General features: G+C 33.3%; 1 protein-coding gene across 9 annotated transcripts in view; it reads right to left on the reverse strand.

The window, feature by feature from the left end:
• The window catches only part of RELCH (RAB11 binding and LisH domain, coiled-coil and HEAT repeat containing), a 118,629-nt gene that overhangs the window by 75,232 nt on the left and 22,626 nt on the right, over positions 1-20,771 (reverse strand). For 4 of the 9 annotated variants that reach the window (XM_036109034.2, XM_078060208.1, XM_036109031.2 and 1 more), the window contains exons 2-11: positions 19,175-19,264; positions 11,356-11,427; positions 11,189-11,244; positions 10,974-11,087; positions 8,549-8,752; positions 8,352-8,443; positions 7,482-7,766; positions 4,579-4,654; positions 3,238-3,333; positions 3,065-3,088 (exon numbers count right to left, since the gene is read on the reverse strand). In XM_036109034.2, the coding sequence (XP_035964927.1) occupies positions 3,065-3,088; positions 3,238-3,333; positions 4,579-4,654; positions 7,482-7,766; positions 8,352-8,443; positions 8,549-8,752; positions 10,974-11,087; positions 11,189-11,244; positions 11,356-11,427; positions 19,175-19,264 (1,109 nt within the window). The remainder of the gene's footprint in view (positions 1-3,064; positions 3,089-3,237; positions 3,334-4,578; positions 4,655-7,481; positions 7,767-8,351; positions 8,444-8,548; positions 8,753-10,973; positions 11,088-11,188; positions 11,245-11,355; positions 11,428-19,174; positions 19,265-20,771) is intronic. The other 5 variants (XM_036109033.2, XM_078060209.1, XM_036109032.2 and 2 more) reach the window with 3 other exon arrangements.

Below are 20,771 nucleotides of genomic sequence, written 5' to 3' on the forward strand. Positions count from 1 at the left end.
CTCCCACCCATGCATGCACCCTCTTTCTCTCTAAAATAAATAAATAAACCTTTAAAAAAACTAAAAGGAAGTGAAGGATTAGACAGAAAACTCCAAAAAATGCTGAAAGCAATTAAAGACATAAATAAATGAAAAGAATCCCATGTTCATGAGTTGGAAGAATTACTGCCGTTAGAATGGCAGTACTCCTTGGGTGCTTGGGTGGCTCAGTTGGTTAGACTTCTGCCTTCAGCTCTGGTCATGATCCCGGAGTCCAGGGATTGAGCCTTGCATCAGGCTCCCTGCTCAGTGGGGAGTCTGCTTCTCCCTGTCCCTCACCTCCTCTCTCTCTCTCACAAATAAATAAAATCTTAAAAAAAAAAAAAAAAAAGGAATGGCTGTACTCCCTAAAGTGATCTATAAATTCAAGGCAATTCTTATCAAAATTTCTATGATCTTTGCTGCAGAATGAAAGTAGAGTATCAAATTCCTATGGAACTGCAAGGGGCCTTGAATAGGTAAACAATATTCAAAAAGAAAAAAAAGAGAATTCATACTTCCCAATTTCAAAACTTAGTGCAAAGCTACAGTAATCAAAATAGTGTGGTTCGTACAGGCATAGGCTAAACATAAAGACCAAAAGAACAGAACTGAGAGTCTAGAAATAAATCCAAACATCTGCAGACAACTGATTTCTGACAAAGGTGCCATGACTATTCAGTGGGGAAACATTTCAAGAAATAGTGCTGGGACAACTGGACAATCACACAAAAAGAATAAAACTGGACCCCTGCCTCACTCCATATACAAATACAAAATGGATCAATGACCTATATATAAGAGCTAAAGCTATAGAACTATTAGAAGTAAGCATAGGGGATAAATCTTGGCTTCAGACTTGGCAATAGATTCTTAGATTTGACACCAAAAACACAAGCAACAAAAGAAAAACATTTAAATGTCCATCAAAGGACATTTTCAAAAATGTGAAAAGACAAGCTACCAAATGGAAGGAAATATTTACAAATCATATATAAAATAAGGGTTTAATATCCAGAATTGTAAGAACTTTACAACTCAAAAACAAAGACAAACAACCTAAATAAAAAATGGGCAAAAGACTTACTAAAAACTATAACATTTATTGCATGTGGAATAGTGGCTCAGTGACAGGGGAAGAGTTTTTGTTGTTTATCTTTTTATATTTAAAAAGAAGCTAAACCATGTAAATGTGTTACTTAATCAAAACCTTAAATCATGTTTCTAATGATTTATTTATTTATTTAACCAGCTAAGATATTACTATGACCAGTTTACTGAAGGACATTTTAATTGTATTTACATATTAATAAAAGGCTTATCCTGATAAAAGATTATATAAAACTTGAAAAGTAAGAAAAAATCAAAATATTAATCCTTTAATCACAAGACCTTTTTAAAAATACATATTTAAGGAATTAAGGTGAAATATTAAATAAAAGTAATCTAATATCAAAGCATGAAATGAAATAAAAGTTTTGTCCTTTCATGCCCTGGGATTGGTTTCAAACCAAACCATTATTTACCAATTTAGTTTCAAGAGAATACAACTTTGATATATTATAAATGGTAAATTTTCTGATAAAATAGAGTAATGTACAAATAAATAAACAAAGATAAACGATCACTTCTTCATGAAATTATAAGTATATAGTTTTTAAATACAAAAAACTTAAAATCAGCCATAAAAGTAAACATCATACCACAAACGAAATGTGTGTATGTATAAATATATATGGCTTCATATATATTTATATATGTAACATATCTGATTACTGATGATGCAAATTTATAAATACTTCATGCAGTACAATCAGATTTTAGTGGTAGAATCTTTTATGATAAAAAAAGGGAAAATTAAAATAAGGCTTAAACTGCATCTCATAACAATTAGGTTTCTGTGCTATTTTAAAGATTATATTAAGGAAACATAGTAAAAGGGATGCAAACATTAATGCATTGCATGGATTATGTTACAAGCTAAAAAAGGAAAAGAAGCTCAAACACCATTCTGCCAGGCAGACCTGCAAAACAATCTGAAATTGGACACTGATCCTTCAAGATACAGGAATCTTCCACAGTTATTGATATCTCACAACTATTTTTATATATTAGGTAAAATAAAGCCACCAGTAAGAAAACAGTCTTAAATCTTTTCTTAAATTCAAAACACCTATAGGAATAAAAATTTTTAACATAAGTTTTACATGTAAGTTTCTACAAGTAAGTTTTCTTGAGGATCAGTACAAATTTCTTGTGCTAAACGGATAATTAAGGATAAGCTTTATATGGGTTTTGCCAATGCACTGTGTACCTATCATACTGTAGGTCCCAAGAATTATAATTGAAATCAGTGGTAAATATTAAGAAGATAAGAGAAGACTTATAGGATATATTCTAAAATATTTTTACCCTGTTTTTTGTAAAAAAATTTTGTGAATTAGAAGTCGTTTTTATAAATTGAATAATTCAAATAAATTATTAAACTTGGTTACAAATAAATCACCCACTGTCATTTAAATTAGATTATGGATAACTTTTTATTACATTACTTAACTTTTCTTGGCTAAATATAACTCTAAAGATAACTCCTTACAGTATGGCTCATAACAGAGGCTACTATATTTTAGATATTTTAAGCATCTGTCAATAACAGAGTTAACTACGAGAAAAGCAAAAGAAGGTACTTTCAAAAGTTATTGTCAATACTATAACTATCCTATCATCGTAAGACAAGTGTGATTATTGACAAACAAATATAATAAAACTAACATTTATAATAGGTCACTACAAGTATATTTAGGAAAAAAGTTACATTATTAGTCCCGGTTAATTTTCAATACAAAGAGGGTCTATTTTTGAATACGTATCAAGCATATCATATCAAGAACAGAGATAAAATAAATTAGTTAACTGGTAATGTAAAAAACGGACAGTATTCATGGCACATAAATGGACCTACAGTAATAGTTAGTGTTGCAGAAGCTAATGATGCTTTAAGCAAAACTGGAAAAACATGAATACCATGCAGTTTTACTGAACTCACCTGACAGAGGTGTAAAACCATTCTCTAGGAGCAGAGATGCATGCACAAAAGTAAGAATATGATTGCAAGTAATAGACTTTAACAAAATAAAAATATAACACTAAACTTCAAAGTGACAGAAAATGGACAACATGATGAGATTACTGGGATGAAAACCCTTCTATGTGTCTCACCTCTCTCTTTGCCAACAGTACATTAGGAACAATGTGTGGCAGGCAGCGCCCCAGCATTAACATAACGCTTTTCTCACTGTCTGCAATCCGAGACACCTAGGAAACCAAAGAATTAATAAATGATGACAGTGTAGAACTTCCATGAATGATGGTTCTTGAAGTTCATGTTTTAGACCCTGCCACCTCTGCCCATCCAAAATTCCATCTTCTGATGGTAATGGTAATAACAAGGACATCCCCATCAACAACAAGAACTGTGGTCTCATGTAGGATAAACATTTCTGTAAGCATGAAATGGGTTGAAAACACCAGGAAGAAGCAAGCGTGAATCAGAGGAGCCCTACTAGGCTGCAGTTCTGGGAACAACTACGGATAACACAGGACTGATGTAGCTTCAGTGGTTTTTCTTTTATTCTTGAAAAGATGCCCTACATAGCTTCAATCTATGCCTATGGCAATCAAACTGTTGAGTTTGTAGAGCAAAGCTGTGTATAAGAGGAGGCCTGGAGGCTGACCCAGTCTTGCTGTGAGGATTGCCAGAAATGTATTCAAATCATCCGTTAGCTCTTTCATATTAGCAATGACATTGTGAAACTGAAGCCCACAAGAGGTCGAGTGGAATCAACCACAAAACAACTAAAAAGGGGAGAAGTGAGTATTAAGATAGAAAGAAAAAAATAACAAAATACCCTGTCAGGATGAGCCTCCAATAATTACAAAGCACTTGAGGAAAACAAATCTGAGAACAAACTCAGCAATCAAAGATAACCACTCCTGGGGCACCTGGGTGGCTCAGTCAGTTAAGCATCTGCTTTCAGCCCAGGTCATGATCTCAGGGCCCTGGGATGGAGCCTAGCATCGTCTAGCGTCATGGGGCTCCCTACTCAGTGGGGAGTCTGCTTCTTGGTCTCCCTCTGCCCCTCCACACCACTTGTGCTCTCTCTCTAATAAATAAAATCTTAAAAAAAAAAAAAGATAACCACTCCTAATGAAGTAAAAATAATGGAGTAATCTAAAAATAACCGAAATATAAACAATATATACACTTACACTGGTTTCCAAATTATACCAAAAAGAGGCATATTACCATATGTCAGACATAACAAATTAAAAATAGACTACAAAAGGTCACTTTGATACTAAACAAAACTTTAATCCAAAGGACAGAAATAATCAAATACCTTTTTAAAAGTTTAAAATTCTAGGAATTATTTTTTAGAGCATTATTTTAAAAAATAGATATTTATTTGAAATAGAGTCTTATCACAGCTGTTTTTGGATGAGATACTAAGAAAAACCAAATATTTTAAGAAAGTTCCAAGAATATATGATATAATTTACCTCTGATCCTAAACGACTATCTGCTGACATTCGACAAAAAGAGAGTAGAGCTTGGTGGAAAGCAGGAGACAATTTCCTAGAAGAAAAATTGGACGAAAAGGGGAGAGTACCAAACAGTTACCACTGGCATTTAGGAGAAGGTAAGCTGCATGTTATAACTACTATACCTGCATTAATACTGCCCCACAAACGCTAAATGGATTTTTCAGCCACCAATGACTTGAAGGATACTTCACTAGAGAATTATACAGGGGAAAAAATTAGCAATAACTGATTTTAAAAAAGTTTAATGATATGTGAATGAACAGCTGTAATGTCAACGGATCAAACCTGAAATGTAGAACAGGTCAATGATTACAGAAAGTATTTGCAAAATCTGAAATGAGGACTTTTTTCTCCCTAATTCTCTCTGGTCCCAGAAAGGTAAACAGTGGATACAAAGTTGCTGACAGGAATTAAAGTTTTGCAGACCTCTCTAATGATAATGATAAACCTTAATATTAGAAACCCACAAAAAACAGGTAAAAATTAAAGATAAATGAAGCAGAGGCTCAGTCAACATTCACAGTATATTGTAAAGAAAGTGTATTTTTTTTGTAACTGAAAATATTAGCTTATTTATGTTTAAAAAACAAGGTTAAAACATTTGTATCTCTAAAACGACACTAGTTTCTATGTAGTAGTATTCATAAAATATGACTATGAGTTGTGCTTTATGTGTTCAATCCACAAAGAAAAGAGCTAACACTAAAAGTTACAAAACAGAGGTTATTTAGCATACACTACAAAGTGGCATTCAGTAATTTCTATGATCACAGGGAGTAATGTACCAAAGCTTGAGTTTATTTGCTCATCTATTTCCTCCTCCATATTCTTTCAGTGGAATAGCCATGATCCATCTAATCAACCAACCCAGAAACCACAAATCAGCCTTTATTTTTCCCTTTCATTTCACCCCAAATCCAATCAAGCTTTTACCTTCTAACTATCTTAAATTCTACCTACTTCTTTCTAATACAAGTCAGGCCTCAACCATTTCTTACATGGATTCTTCCAAAAGACACCCTATTAGTCTTCTTTCCTCCCGTCTTGCTACCCTCCAATCACCTCTACCTTAGAGGATTCTTTCTAAAACTTAGATACCTACCATGTCCCAGCTCTCTAAAATGAGTTAACATGGCTTACATGACTTAGTCTTTGATTAAACCTTACTAAATTCTTCTTAGTTCCCCAAAACGTGTGGCATTCTCCTAGCACATGCTATCCTCCATTACTGGGAACACTCTTCCTCCTACCTCTTTGTTTGGTTAACTCCTATTTAGTCGTCACGCCTCAGGTTAGACACTTCTTCCCTGAAAACTTCCCTGTTCTGATGACTAGCTTAGGTGCCCTGATTGTGTGTTTCCAAAGCAAGGGTGAACTTCTCTTATATTACTATTTTTCATACTTTATTATGATTGTCTGATTGTTGGTCTCTCTCATACTATAATGTTTGTGACTGAAGGGGTTACCGCATGTTTTGCCTTCCAGTATATTCCTTGTTAACACTGCCTAGCACATAGTTAAGAGCTAAAAAAATTAGTTGAACAAATTTAACAACCACGTTTCTCCAGAAAGTAGCTTTGCATACCAAAAGAGATATATGGAAGTACTCCTAAACACTAAAGAACTATTACAAATGCCATTATTGTTGAGTATCATAACATAGATTTTTATGACTCTATCTTATCCATACTAGAAAAAATGCAACTTGAAGACTGGGCCGTATCTATTTCAACTCTGTAACCTCCCCAATACCTAAAGAAAAATATGGCTAGTAGGTATACAAAAAGTTGTGGCTCATCAGTGGAAAGATTTGCTTTTAAAAAAAAAATCAAATACTTCTTACTAATAATGAGTGCCTCTAAGTCTAAAAGAAATCAGTCATACTTTCCTATTATATCCCAACACTAAGTGTAATATCCTTCTGTTTAATACAAGGAGGAAGTATGACTTGTGGCTCAGAATTGCACCACAGAATATTTGTGAGGATGAAATAAGTTAGGATACAGAAAGAATTTAGAACTAAAATATAAAAAAGAGCACAGTAGATATTCCTTTCTTAAAATGATTTACAACCTAAAAATTTTTTAAATTATATTTTTTCTCCACTAGAAAATCTGATCTTAAAGGGCAAGTACCACTGTTATCTCATCTGATTTCAATCACTGAGACAGACCCAATAAAAATTAAGTAAATGAATCAAGAGAATACTAATAATACAGTATTAGTAATGGAAGCAGACACAGGAAAAAGGACTACGAGCAGAAACAATTCCCCTATTTACATTGGTAACTATGCAGTACCAAAATCTTCTACTGAGTCTGTTAATGACAGAGAAAAGGTAAAAATCACTGGCTTTAGGGGTGCCTGGGTGGCTAGTAGGCTGAGTGTCCGACTCTTGGTTTTGGCTCAGGTCGTGATTTTAGGATTGTGAGATGGAGCCCTGCATTGGCTCTGCACTCCTCAGGGAGTCTGCTTCATATTCTCTCTCCCTCTTCCTCTCCCTCTCCCGATTGTGCATGTGCGCTCTATTTCTCTCTCTCAAATAAAATAAATCTTTAAAAAAAAATCACTGGTTACAAGAGTTTACAGCACACAGAACATACATATTATTTTATGGGTTTAAGTACTTTGCTAAGCTAGAAGCTACCCCATTTATGTTTTAATTCTCTTTAATGTAATTGAACTTAGTAATTACTTTGTGATATGTTTTTGAGACATGTACCTTGCTATGTGTTAAGTTCATGCCAAATGTAAAAATTCATACATCTGACCTGCAAAATAAGAAATGAAGCTCTTCCAGTTTGGCAAGGTATTAAATAGCTGAAAGATGCATTTCAAAACATAGGTTGCATACTAACCTGTTAGGTTTATCAAAATGGACTATGTTTTTACGTGATGGAGAAGAAGATGGCATTTCTTCTTTTTCTCTCCTGGGGACAGAATTTGGGAAATTCTCTTTAGGAATAGTGGAATCAACTTCATCTGATTTTGAAAGATGGATATCTTGGTCTTTTTGCTTGTCTGAGCTATTTATAACTGGATTCTGTCCACTGTCTTCAGAGTCCTTATGATCCAAAGAAGGCTGAACAGAGTCACAAACTACTGGGATGGTGAAGTGTTCGTTTTTGAGGAAATCCATTTCACTGTAGAAAGAAAGAGAAATTATCAGAGAACAACTATATTCTTAAAACTTTGGCAATAGCATAAACCTCATACTAGGTTTCATGCATTAAAAGTGAAACATATTAATAGAAAATTGTTTGGCAACTGATTTAAGCTTTTCTGTACTACATAAAGGAATGCTTCATATACCTAAAAGTATAACTACAAACTCTTACCAATGAAGCATAAAAATGACCTTATAAACTTTGAATTGGCATTTAGCCTTCTTTTCTGTATTTGCACAATGGGAATAATTTCATCTAACCCACAGGATTATAGTAAGAATTAAATGAAATAATCAGTGGGAAATATTTACAACATTAGTGTGAAGGAGTTATTTTATTAATACTGACACAACCATGGGGAACCAATTACATGATTACTACTTTTTTTGGGGAAAAAGAACATATTAAATATTTAAAACAATTATAAGACTTTCTTTCAGAAGTATTAGAATATGAAAAATTATGTCTTACAACTGAAATATTATGTTATATATTTATATAATCTGTCAGTTTCTTTAAAAACTTTAAGAGGTTTTTTAGAAATGATGATTAAGTACTAACCTTTCAAGTCTTCTGATTTGCTCCATCAAAGACCATTTCTCACTATTTAATAAACTAATTTTATCTTCTAATTTCTGTACTAGCAAGGAGTTCTAAAATCAAAATGGGAGAAAAACAGAAACTCAAGATCTCATAGCATGCTTTTACACAATTTAAATACTTCTAGTGGACTTGACTAGTTAGTTAATATTGCTCACCTCTACAGTCTGAGGAGTTTCAAGGCTTGGCGGAAGGCTGCCTAAAACTGGTGTAAGAGCCTCTAATTCATCTTCTTCCACACCACTGGCCACATCCACAAGATCTTTCCCAGCCACTTGATGATTTCCAAAATCTCGGTAGAGCTGCAGTAAGTCTGGAGGTTTTGGAATGTTTAATCCTACATCATCCCAGAGTTCAAAATCCTAAAAGATAAATAATAATATTTTTTAAAAACTATGAAGAAATTTTATCCTGCATTTTTGAGACTCATTTTATTCCTTATAGTTAATATCTTGAAAACCTAACACAATCATAATTTTGTTGTAAATTCAAAGTGTATGTTCCAAGTGAGAAAACATCATTGTTAAACTTACTTTACATCTTCCACTGTATATGATATTATTCTTATAAGTTTCCTGATATTCTAGGTAAACAGATTTAACTGTCTTAGATGTCAAAATGTTACACATACAATCTTGTTATTAAGTCTCTCAAAAATGCAAACTCTTAACCTTCAAGATTGTGTTAACTTTCAAGCTTGTAAAACATAAATATTTGCATGAAGTCATACAACATGTCTACATTAAGAAAATCTTAGTTCATAAGTTTACCCATTATTTATAAGTAAACTAATTGATGGCATTAATTTTGTTCTTCCTTTCTTTATTATTCTAACCTATATATATTTAGTGTAATCTCTGGTGGGTAAGCAAGCAATTTAATCTGTTTGCCTTCTTGCGATAGCTGTTTGAATCTAATTTATATTATTAAAAATGCTTCTTACAATTTTCAGAATCCAAATGGCTATTCTTCGATTTGCTGTGTATGAAACATTCTCTTGAATTCAATCTAATACAATTCTATTACTAAAGTACAAAAAGGCATAGCACCTCAAGCATTCCATGAGCAAAGATTTTTTGAAGAGCTTTATAAAATTCCAGAGTAATTAATCACACACAAATATATTGTCCTACCATTCTCTCTTTCTCTAATACATCAAAATTTAGTATTAATTTGATATCTTGTAACTTATTTATTTATAATTTATTTGGGAAACCCTCTTTGAGAAACTATGGCATATTCATTTGAATGTTCTAAATGTGACATTCTTACTCCTTTGAAGCTTTTTTTTTTTTTAAGATTTTATTTATTTGAGAGAGAGACAAAGCGAGAGAAGGAACACAAGCAGGGGGAGTGGGAGAGGGAGAAGCAGGCTTCCCGCTGAGCAGGGAGCCCGATGAGGGGCTCGATCCCAGGACCCTGGGATCATGACCTGAGCTGAAGGCAGATGCTTAACGACTGAGCCGCTCAGGTGTCCCTTTGAAGCTTTATTTGAATAATGAGAATACCCATTATTGAGGCTTAAATCTGAGGCAAATATAAGGCAGGTATTAAAAATGGGGGCTTTGGAGAAATTGGACCCAAGATGAAATTCATATCTGTCTCTGTTTATCACTGTTATAAATTAATTTGAAACTTAAACAGGTCATCTGTATAATGGATATAATACTCACCTCTTAGGGTTTTTGTAAGGATAAAATAAAATGTATATTAAGATCTTAACACAGTGCTTGGCCTACAACAAGAACTAAACAAACTTAAGCTTTTTAAAAAAGTTATTAAATGACTATTACACATATTATTCAAATGTCCATTTATCTAACTATATTCATCAAACATTTATTAGATATCTGCTGTGTGCTTAGAAAAAGGAATAAAATATTGTCTCCACTCAGGGGCTTTCACAGTTCAAGTGAGGACATAAACAGGTACTCTTAGTATTATAGATATTATAATTAAAGAGCTGTCAAGAATTTAGAGAAAGGAGTCAATTTCTGTCTTGAGGTAGAAGGAAAGATTTTGGAAAGGTGATGACCTGTGCACTCTCTTGGAAAAGGTTTAGGTATTTATAAGGCACAAAGCAATGAAGGGATAAGGGAACTAATTATTTCAGAGACAAGGGGAAGAATGAACAAAAGCATAAAACCCTGAAGGAATCAGATATGTTGAGGGGGATGCAAGCCCTTCTGTTTGGCAAGATTATAATGAATAGGCAAAAGATAATATTGGAGAGGCAGGTGGAGGATAAGCTAAAAAGAAAGTTGAGAGTGCTTATAAATTTAGAATTGATAAGGAAGGAGTTAAAGCAGTAGGTAGGAGAGATGCATGACATGAAAACGGAGAGATTTAGAAGGCGGAGATACAGATGTAGTGGGAGTAAGACAGTGACAAAATTGAGTGTGGCAATGGGAGCATGACGAAAAGAATACCAGACTGCATGGGCAGAGAAGTGTTTGGTAACTAGTGTTACAGAATTTTACCGTATGTAGGACTTAAAAAATTAAAGAAACTAGATAAAAGAGAAAATAAATAGATTACAAGTTAAAAAGGAAACAAATCACTGTCAAAAAAAAAAAATTGTACCTGATCATCATTTTCATCTGAAAAGGTTATTGATGTAAGCTTGTAGTTATTCTTCAATAAAAATTCATTGACTAAGAAGTTTAGAGCTCTCTTTTCAAGAGGTTTGATTGGTTCCTACAGGCAAAATAAAAGATACAATACTATAAGTTTCCTTCCTTCAGTACTTGTTCTACCATTTTATGTGGAAGATACTTTTAGTTCTGTCATTCACCCACCTGAATTTCAGGACTTGATTTGTAATTTTTTCGTTCCTGTAAAGGAACTTCGTGTTCTGGTGGAAGAAAATATAAATAACACTTTACTATTTTACATTTGAAAATATTTCAGCTACTTCTACATTGTCAAAGTAGAAAAAGTCTCAAAAAAGTTTTATGTACACCACCTGCAGCCTTTGTCAGGTTGGCTCGGAGGGCCTGAATGGTCTCCTTGGCTTTCCGTAGTTCAAACTCCAGGACTGGACAGGGATTTGGAATAAACACACACAGGCATCCAACCAAGAAAAGGGAAACAAAATTAAAAAATAAAAAGCAAGGATGGGTATGAAAAAAAAATACAATTTGTATTGAAAACAGAAAGCATGCAATCTTTATGAAATTTGTGAACGCATGCAGCAGAGTTGGTTTGCAAGCAAACTGGTGAATGTTTTCCATAGTTTTAGAATTCAGGGGACTGCTGACCAAATGTTCTAGCTGTCTGACAGGGAATAGCTCTATTTAAAAATAAAATCTATGGCATACTCTCATTTAGGTAAATAAAAATACTGGTAATCTGGATGCTTGTACTTCACTCAGTGTAGGTAAGAAAATGCAATGGAATATTTTCAGGTGACATAATTTTAGGGGAAAAGACAAAAATTTAGATCAAGTCCAAGCAAATATACTTAAAGAAAACCTTAGTATTAAAAAAGAAAAAGTATTTTTAAATGCATTATCTAGAATATTGTTATAAATCAATATACAGAAACATTAGTGAATATATCCCTTCATTAAGATATTGAAGAAACATGGCTTAAATATTTTAAAATGTTGGGATGGCTTTAAGTTTTTCTACAAACAAAGTTATGTTATCTACAAACAAGCATAGATATGTTAAATACATATCTTAAAAAATGTTCCTATGGTTTTAGGTTTCATTTAAAGCCAAAGGGTTGAAACAGTTTGTTCTTTCATTTCTATTTAAGACCATCCTAAAGTAAATGATTTGTACAATTCTAAAAGTATAGTACCTAAGAATACTAAGTAAAATTAAATAGGATTTCAACGTTTCTGATAACTTTCCAAATAGATAATCTCTTCATAAGAGATACTAACTAGTGAAACTCAAAGACTTCTCTTGCTACTGATAAGATAAACGTGAATACTGAGGAAACATTTTTAAAGCTCTTTAAAATGTTTCACCACGATCAAGATTTAACTAAATGTGTCTTAACTGGGAACTTTCTTTAAAATATATAAATATTGCTCTGAAGAAAAAGCAAGCTTAGCTGTGGGGGGGAAAGCCATTTCCATGAAGTAAAGCTCTGGGAAAATTAAGTGATCTTTGTCACAACTGGATATTAAACAAAATTATGGTATTTAAATAGTTCTGCATAACAACTAGCAAATTAAAAAATTTAAAGATGGCAATTTTTTCCTAATTGACTAATAAACAGAAAAAAGAAGATGGCGAATGAGATGCTATCAGAGACAATAAAGCTATAAAAATACATGGAAAAATTAGGATTCACTCAGTTTGCATATTTTCATTAAAAACTGAAGATGTAATTGAATCACATCTAGTACATGAAGGCCAGTTATTTTGATGCACAGAACTTCACTGCAGCAACAGGAAGGCACAACTAAAAGTCAGATGACATGTATGTTACGATTTCTTTTTTGGTAGTTAGCAATGCTGATCTGCAAACATTTCTGTGCAACAAAGTTAGAACATTTTCCCTAAAACTTACACTTCTGGAAACAGAGTTTGTGTTTAAAGTCAGACTGCACACATTCAGTGTGTAAGTACAAAATAGGTTTACTTTTTTTTTTTCTAATTTCAAAGCTTTAGGTAATTGATTTTGATCTAAAAATATTTAACCATACCTTAGGTAAAATCAGTATACGTATTATGCTTTCAGTATCACTTACAATTTACTAAGACATATTACAGAACAATTGCAGATCAGAAATGCCTGCGCCAGAATGATAGAAATATGAAAAAAATAAATTAAAAAAAGGGTTAAAACACAAACTGTGAAAAACTCAAATTCAGTTGGTGAAAAGTTTAGGTGACTAAGAGCAAAACACTGAATGATCAAGGCACAGAAAGCCAGAAAAACCCATGTCAGACGGCAAGAATTTATATTTTTATGCACATCTACAAATACATTGCCAAATGTCACTAAAAATTACCAATGCTTTGAAAAGATAGTGCTTATCAAAATGAATTCACTCTGCTGCATGTTTCTTAATATACAATATAGACTTTAAAAGACAAAGGCATATCTTTGAAGCTCTATAGCACATCTCTATAAAGGCACAGTATGATCAAGTAATTACAATTACATGAGAAAGTTTCACAAGAAAGGTCTGAACAGCTATATTCACACATACATGAATTTGTCTCTTCTTTATTAAAAAATATTGGATTAAAGCTCAAAATTAATTATCCTGTAAAGAGATACATTGTACCAAACAATCTCCAAGTATTTTTTGAATATTTTAATTTTTCATAAAAATGTTTGAGGATGTGTATGTTTGTAAAAAAACAAAATCAAAAAAACACCGTAGGAACCAACTACCCACCTGTTCACTACCTCAATCCTCTACTAACAGTCTAACCCTACTGACGGCAATTTTATTGGAATTAAACTAATAACTGCAAAGATGTAGGTATATTCTAATATTATATATTACAGTCTTACCAAAATAATTAATGATTTTCAGTGTGAGCAGCTCTAGATTAGTTGAAATTGTTATTTTCCAACAGGGGTTGGAATATTGGTATTCTATCAGAGGTACCTGAGTGTTTAAAGATCATGTTCTCATGCCTTTACATGAAAGGTAAAGTATTAAATTTCAAAGCAGAAAAAAATATCAATCCCTTGTAGCCCCAATCAATATATCACTGTATTATCTTGAAATATTTGCTAGTCTTTGATCATCTTGGCACAAAACTCAAAACATTATTTTGGAAAATTTTTTCCATAACTGACATGACTCTGATCAGAGTTAAGTACTTTTTTATTGCTACTCCTGTTCATTGTTGAAGAGTTTAAATCAACAGGGCTGAGTCAAGGTCCTTGCCAGAGTGGACATGAAACCATCTTCTTTCAAGTCAGAATTTCCTGGATTATTTTTTTCTGACTATAAAGTGATTTGACTTCATAATAAAATACCACTTCCCCATTTTTTAATATTTATTATCCCAGGAACAGGTCTAAGAAATAGGAAAATTCTTTTAAGATTGTAAGTTAGAATAGAAATCTATTCCTAAAAATGATATTAAAAGCCTAAGACAGTAACATTACCACCCCTCCTGGGTTTAGACTTCTTCCTGCCTATTACAGACTTCAGAAAGGAATACTACTGTTAGGCATGTGAGTAGATAGTGAAAAATAAACGAATGGAAGCAAGAAGCAATCTCTATTTATAGACATTTAGTTTTCTATATTCATCTTAGCGGGGGGAAAAAAATCCTCTTCCCCAAACCTTAAAAGAAAAAAAAAATCTTATTACTGTCCTTCCTACTCAGGTTCTCTTACAGATTCCTCTATCACTCATCTCAAAGCTGGTGTTTTTCAGGGTACCATCTTGGCCCTTTTCTTACCCTACATACCCCACCGGGATGATATCCAGCCTTATGGTTTTAACTTTGACAAGTACTCCGAAGATTCAAAAATCTTTAAACATTTTCCCGAAGATACAGACCTACCTAATTATCTCTAGGACATGCCCACCTGAGTGTCTCATAAGTTTTGAATTTGATCTATCTATATGAATTTCATCATCTTCCTCTCAAATCTCCTTCCTCCTGCAGCCTCTCTCCACTAATGGCACCACTATCTATGCAGATACCCAAACAGGAAACCTGGAAATTACTCTTCACTTATCCCTTGTGCTTACTCAGTCCACATTAATTAAATGTCCAAGCCATATATTCCAACCCTTGAGTAACCCCCTACTAAAAAACCGTTCATCTCAATTGTCTCTGCAATTATCCTAGTTCAGACCTTTATGATTTATCACCTAAATTATAACACCCTTCAGCCATATTAAAAGCTTGTTGCCTTTAAAGCCTTGTTTGAACATCTACCTCACTTAAAATCATAAAGATTTAAGTAAGGCTCAAAATAAGAAAAACAAACAAACAGAAAAACAAAAAAAACCCTACTAATTTATATTAAGTACAAATATCTGTACTAGGGGAGAAATACATCAGGAATCTGGATATGTATGTTGCAGGCCAATAGCAAAGAGATGAGAGGGCTATTGATGCTGCTTCTTAATCATTGGACGGGCCAGGTTATTTCTCAGGCAAAAATCTGAAAGTCATTTTAGAATGTCTACTAGATTATGTAAGCTTTATAGAAGCTTCATGTCTCTATTTTGTTGATTATTGTTAACAGAACAGCTTAATACCTTGAGTACTGAATAAACACTCAACAAATATTAATTGAATAAGTGGATATTCAGAGACTCTGATGCTAAAAGACAGATCATGTAAAATGGAGACAGGGTTATAGGTGGTCCCAAAATTAACAAGGTCCTTACCACCGTTTCTAAAGTACTGTACATTTATTTATATTACAGATACAGACATTTTTCAGGACAAATTTCTTGAGAGTGGAAACTTTATTTCAGGTTTCTATATCTAGTACCTAACACATAGCAGATGCTCAGAATGTCTAAAATAAATTTTTAAAAAATAGCAATCCCAATATTTAGAATATGCATGTCCCTTGCTATCTTTAAGAGAACTTGAAAACTTAAGAGGTGCACTGTACATGCACCAAGTAACACTAGATTTCTTTAATAACACACAGAAAGTTCAGTTAGGTTAAGCTCAATTTGGTTTGGTGTCTACCACTTTTTAAATCATTTTTATGTGAAAATTTACACTTCTAAATTCAGAAATGGAAAATATTTAAAATGAAAAGCTTTTTAAAAATTTACTTCTTTTAAAAGAAAATGACTATGTTGAAATAGTCTTGTACGGGAAAGACACAATTTGGCCATCCACCCACAGGAATGTACAGATGGGTCAAAGCTACAGCCTGGTACTAAAAGATATATTGTGGGCTCTGGAATAAAAACTTATGTGTTCATATCCTGATCTCTTATCATATGGAGGCTACTAGGCAAATCTGTCAATCGTGGTGAGCCTCAGTTTCCTGATGCATAAAATAAGGATATCATGACCTACTCTTCAGAACTGTTAACAAGATTAAATATTTTATACAAAGCACCCCAGCACAGTGCCTGACACGGAGTAGATGCTCAATAAACATTAGTTCATTTAGAGATGTTTTCCTCTTTGAAGGAAAACCTATGTAGACTTCATAAAAGAACCAGATTTTTAAATTTGGGAAAAAGATGGTAAGAATGATGCTGAAAACATAGTATCTATTTGTCTTATAAACAGCAGCCCCTGAATAAAGGTTGGAGCAGACCCTACATTTACGTGGTGGGACAATGGTCTCAATCAGTACCTGTGTTATCTATAATCTCCCTCTGCCCAAGACAGGTATAGAAAAATTTAATAAAGAAATTTCTATTCTTTCCTAGTGAGGTTTACAGGTGATCCAATCACAGATGACAGGATCTTTTCTGGATTATTGGTCTTTAGATAAGCTTTTAAGTTACTACCAATGGTTAGCAAAGAGCCACAAATCTTTTTAGAAATGGGAATTGTGATTAATTGAAACTTTTTCATAAAGTTTCACCCACGTATCACACATTTGATTCAATTACAGGCTATGGTACAAGAGTGCTAAAAAGTAATTCTCTTGTAGTAACATATATTTTCCTTCCCTTTTCCAATAAAGATAAAAGTGTTTATTTACATATTAGCACTGTATAATGATCAAAAATTACTTTATCTCCCCAAACCTAGAGAGAGAGTATAATCTTTAGATTAAAAATATAAGGTCAAAACCACCACATATTTATAACATTTCATTCTTAGGTATGCTTGGTTATAACATTTTGCTTTTATATCAATAATGTTTCCCTGAATTAGAAACACTAAAATACCTAAATAATAAGAATAATGAACCTCTTAAATCTGACTAAATCTAAAATTTAGGTTTTCAAATGGAAATTAAAGGAAAGAAAATAATTATGTGATCTCTTTTGGGTAAGAGTTACTTTCTAATTATATAACCGTTTGAACAGTAATACAATATACAAAACCAGATATATTTGGTTAGTCTAATAAACTACCATATATTTAATATTAACATATAACATAATATATCTAATATCTAACATATACAACATAATTATATAACATAATGCAACTTAACAAATGATAAAATAAGCAGGATAAATTAGTCCTAAAATTATTCAAATAATTTCCATCTAATTTGTTAATTTTTAGATAAAACTGATGTGATTTACTGTTTGATACAAGTCAATAAATAATGCTTATGACTAAATCATGATTTGATATAGGGAGCCACATTAAACTCTTCCAATGATTTCCCCATTCAACTGATATCACTATTATTTACACTGTTGAATCCTCTCTTAGCTTCTGCTGAAATAAAAATAGTTACATCATTTTTTGTCTAACTCATACAATACCATCTGAGATTTAAAATTATTCAATATTTCTATTCTTGAACAATGAATGAAAATCATATATTGAAATGTCATTTTTAATCAGGTCAAACCTAGTCCTTCCTGCTATGACATACTATATGGCACAGTCAGTTGTGGGCTCTGTTGCTGGGCTATCTGCATTTGAATTTGAATTCTAGCCTTGCCACTGAAGTCTTAAATAATCCCTCTGAGTGTCTCAGTCTCCTGGGGAGGAGAGGATGATGACAACTCTATAAGTCATTGAGTTAATACACATTTAGAATGGTGATTAGAATAGAGCAAGTGCTACATAAAAATTAGTACTCACTTTTATTCATAATGACCACGACAGGTAAACATTAGGTGGACTGTAACAAACTTGTCCCAGTAAATGGAACAAAAATTCAACAGTTGGTCAAGAAAGTAATTCACATTATGGGTACTCCCTGATACCATATTGCCCCCACGGGCCCCATCTGTCCCATGTTGCATCCCTCCTGCTCCAGGAGTGCCCACCATTCTGGTGGATATCAAACTACCTAACTGATGTCTGTCTGCTTTCCCCATCTAAGAGCCAATGTCCTATGAAAACTACAATTCCTGCAAAGCACTCAAGAATTTCTTCAATTACAGATAGCCACAGCTTTGAAGCACCTGACAAGTACGAAACAGTTGACACTAAAGGAGCCACAGGGCTGCTACACTGAATTTCCAGGGTGGACCTGGACAGAATCTAACTGGCTTCATTAGATGTGGGCAGAGCAGGTGAAAGGTGGAGAGGGGAGGACAGGAGATTGGTATGAATAACCAAGCATTCAGAAAGAATGTCGGTCTTCTAATTGGAATAAGCAAGGTCCTGGAGGGCCCTGCTGTACCAAGTATTAACCCTTTATTTTCTGGCTTATAGGAAAGCCAAGGGAAATTTTTGGAGAGATGCTGTGATGGCTAGGGAGCACCCAGAGGTCTCAAGACAAAGTTTTATACACCAGCCAGCACAGAAGTTTTTCAACCAATTTTTATAATCAGTAGTGTTGTGTTGATATACAACACCTAAATATCAGCCCAGGTTTGGAAGATCAAAGGAATGAGAAAGACAAGGTCCAACTAACTTTGTACTAAGCTATGGCTAACTTAAACCTGCTTTACACCAGTTAGAGAACTACATGGTTGTAAACTGTTGGTCACAAGCAGAACTCAGCAAATTTTAGGTATGCATAACCAGAAACTCACCCCACAACTGGAAGAGGAAGTTGAGGGTTCAGATGTTCCTTGTAGCCAATAAATTAGTAACATAACTTTGTGTAATAACTACATAATTATATTCACATATCAAATTGTAGAAGGAAGAGAATTCCTCATGTCACTTTATTATTTCTTGAATGTCAAAGAATCCAAATCTGTCTTTACAATGTTACTCACCTGCCACTCTCTCATCTGTTTCCCTGTTACCGTCATCTGAATATCTTGCAAAGTCTAAAGAATCAAGAGTACTGATGCTCCCAGCTCGATCTGTAATAATGAGAAAAATAAAAGAAACTTACTTTTAATTGTCAAGATAAAACATTGGAAATCATTTACCTATTATTATTTTCAGTTTATAAAACTATGATTCTAAATTCTACTAAAACAATAAACTAAGATAAAAATGCCGACACCAACTAAGCTACTTTAAAACAACTCAAGTTTCCCTGCCCAAATCTCTGGCTAATTCCTGAACAACGCACACACAGGGCAAACTGCAACCTGTCCAGCTAAAGATGAAAAAACCCAAAACAAACAAAAACAACCTGAAATGAAATTTGAGCTACTGTACTGAGTGTTTGCAGACTGAATTCAAGAAAATAATTTCTTATGAAAAAACACAACACTGTTTGAAAAAATAGAACAGAATCCTGTCTCCAAACATAACACACATTTGTCCACCTTACAGTCCAAACTACATGATACACAAGAACCAGTAAAATGCAACCCAGTCTGAAGACTAAACACAATCAATAGGGACCATCTTGAAGATAATCTAGATGTTAGAATTAGTACACCAAGTTTTTAAAATAACTACTAAAACTATGCTTAGTAGACTAAGATTTTAAAATAACTACTAAGGGGCTCCTGGGTGGCTCAGTGGTTAAGTGACTCCCTTTGGCTTAGGTCATGATCCTGGGGTCCTGGGATCGAGCCCCACGTCAGGCTCCCTGCTCAAGCCTGCTTCTCCCTCTCCTGCTCCCCCTGCTTGTGCTCTCTCTCTCTCTCTCCCCCACCCTCTGTCAAATAAATAAAATCTTTAAAAATAAAATAAAATAACTACTAAAACTATGCTCAGTGAAGTAAAGGAATATGTGCACAGAATGAAAGAAAGGAGAAAATCTTAGCAGAAAAACAGAGACTATAAAAATACTAATGGAAACTCTAAAAGAAAATTACCTGAAATTTAAAATTCTCTAAACAGTTTAAAAACAAAATGGAAATAACTGAGGAAGGAGTCGGTGACTTTCAAGATAGATTAATAGAAACTATCCAAACTCAAGAACAGAGAGAAAAAAAGATTGAAAAAAAATTAACAGAGCCTCAGGGACCCATGGAACAATAGCAAAAGATCTGACATATGTGAATTGGAGTCAACAATAGGTAAGACAAGAGATGGGACAGATACAAATTCAAGAAGCTCAAAGAACACAGAACAGAAATTTAGGCACATAATCAAATTGCTGAAAACCAAAAATGAAAAGAAAATATTAAAAGCAGCCAGAGAAAAACAATATTTTACATATAGGGGAACAGTAATTTGAATGACTGCTGACTTCTCATAAAAACTCCAAAGGCATCCAGGTAGGAAAGAAAGAAGTAAAACTATTTCTATTTTAAATATAAAAAAACTAAGGAATCCACTAAAAGATAAACAGACCTAAGAAATAAGTTTATCAAAGCTGCAGAACACAAGATCAACATACAAAATTCAAATTTTTATATACTAGCAATGAACAATCCTAAGGCAAATTTTTTTAAAATTTGATTTCCA

This window comes from Halichoerus grypus, chromosome 13, assembly GCF_964656455.1.
Source record: "Halichoerus grypus chromosome 13, mHalGry1.hap1.1, whole genome shotgun sequence".
Classification (NCBI taxonomy): Eukaryota; Metazoa; Chordata; class Mammalia; order Carnivora; family Phocidae; genus Halichoerus; species Halichoerus grypus.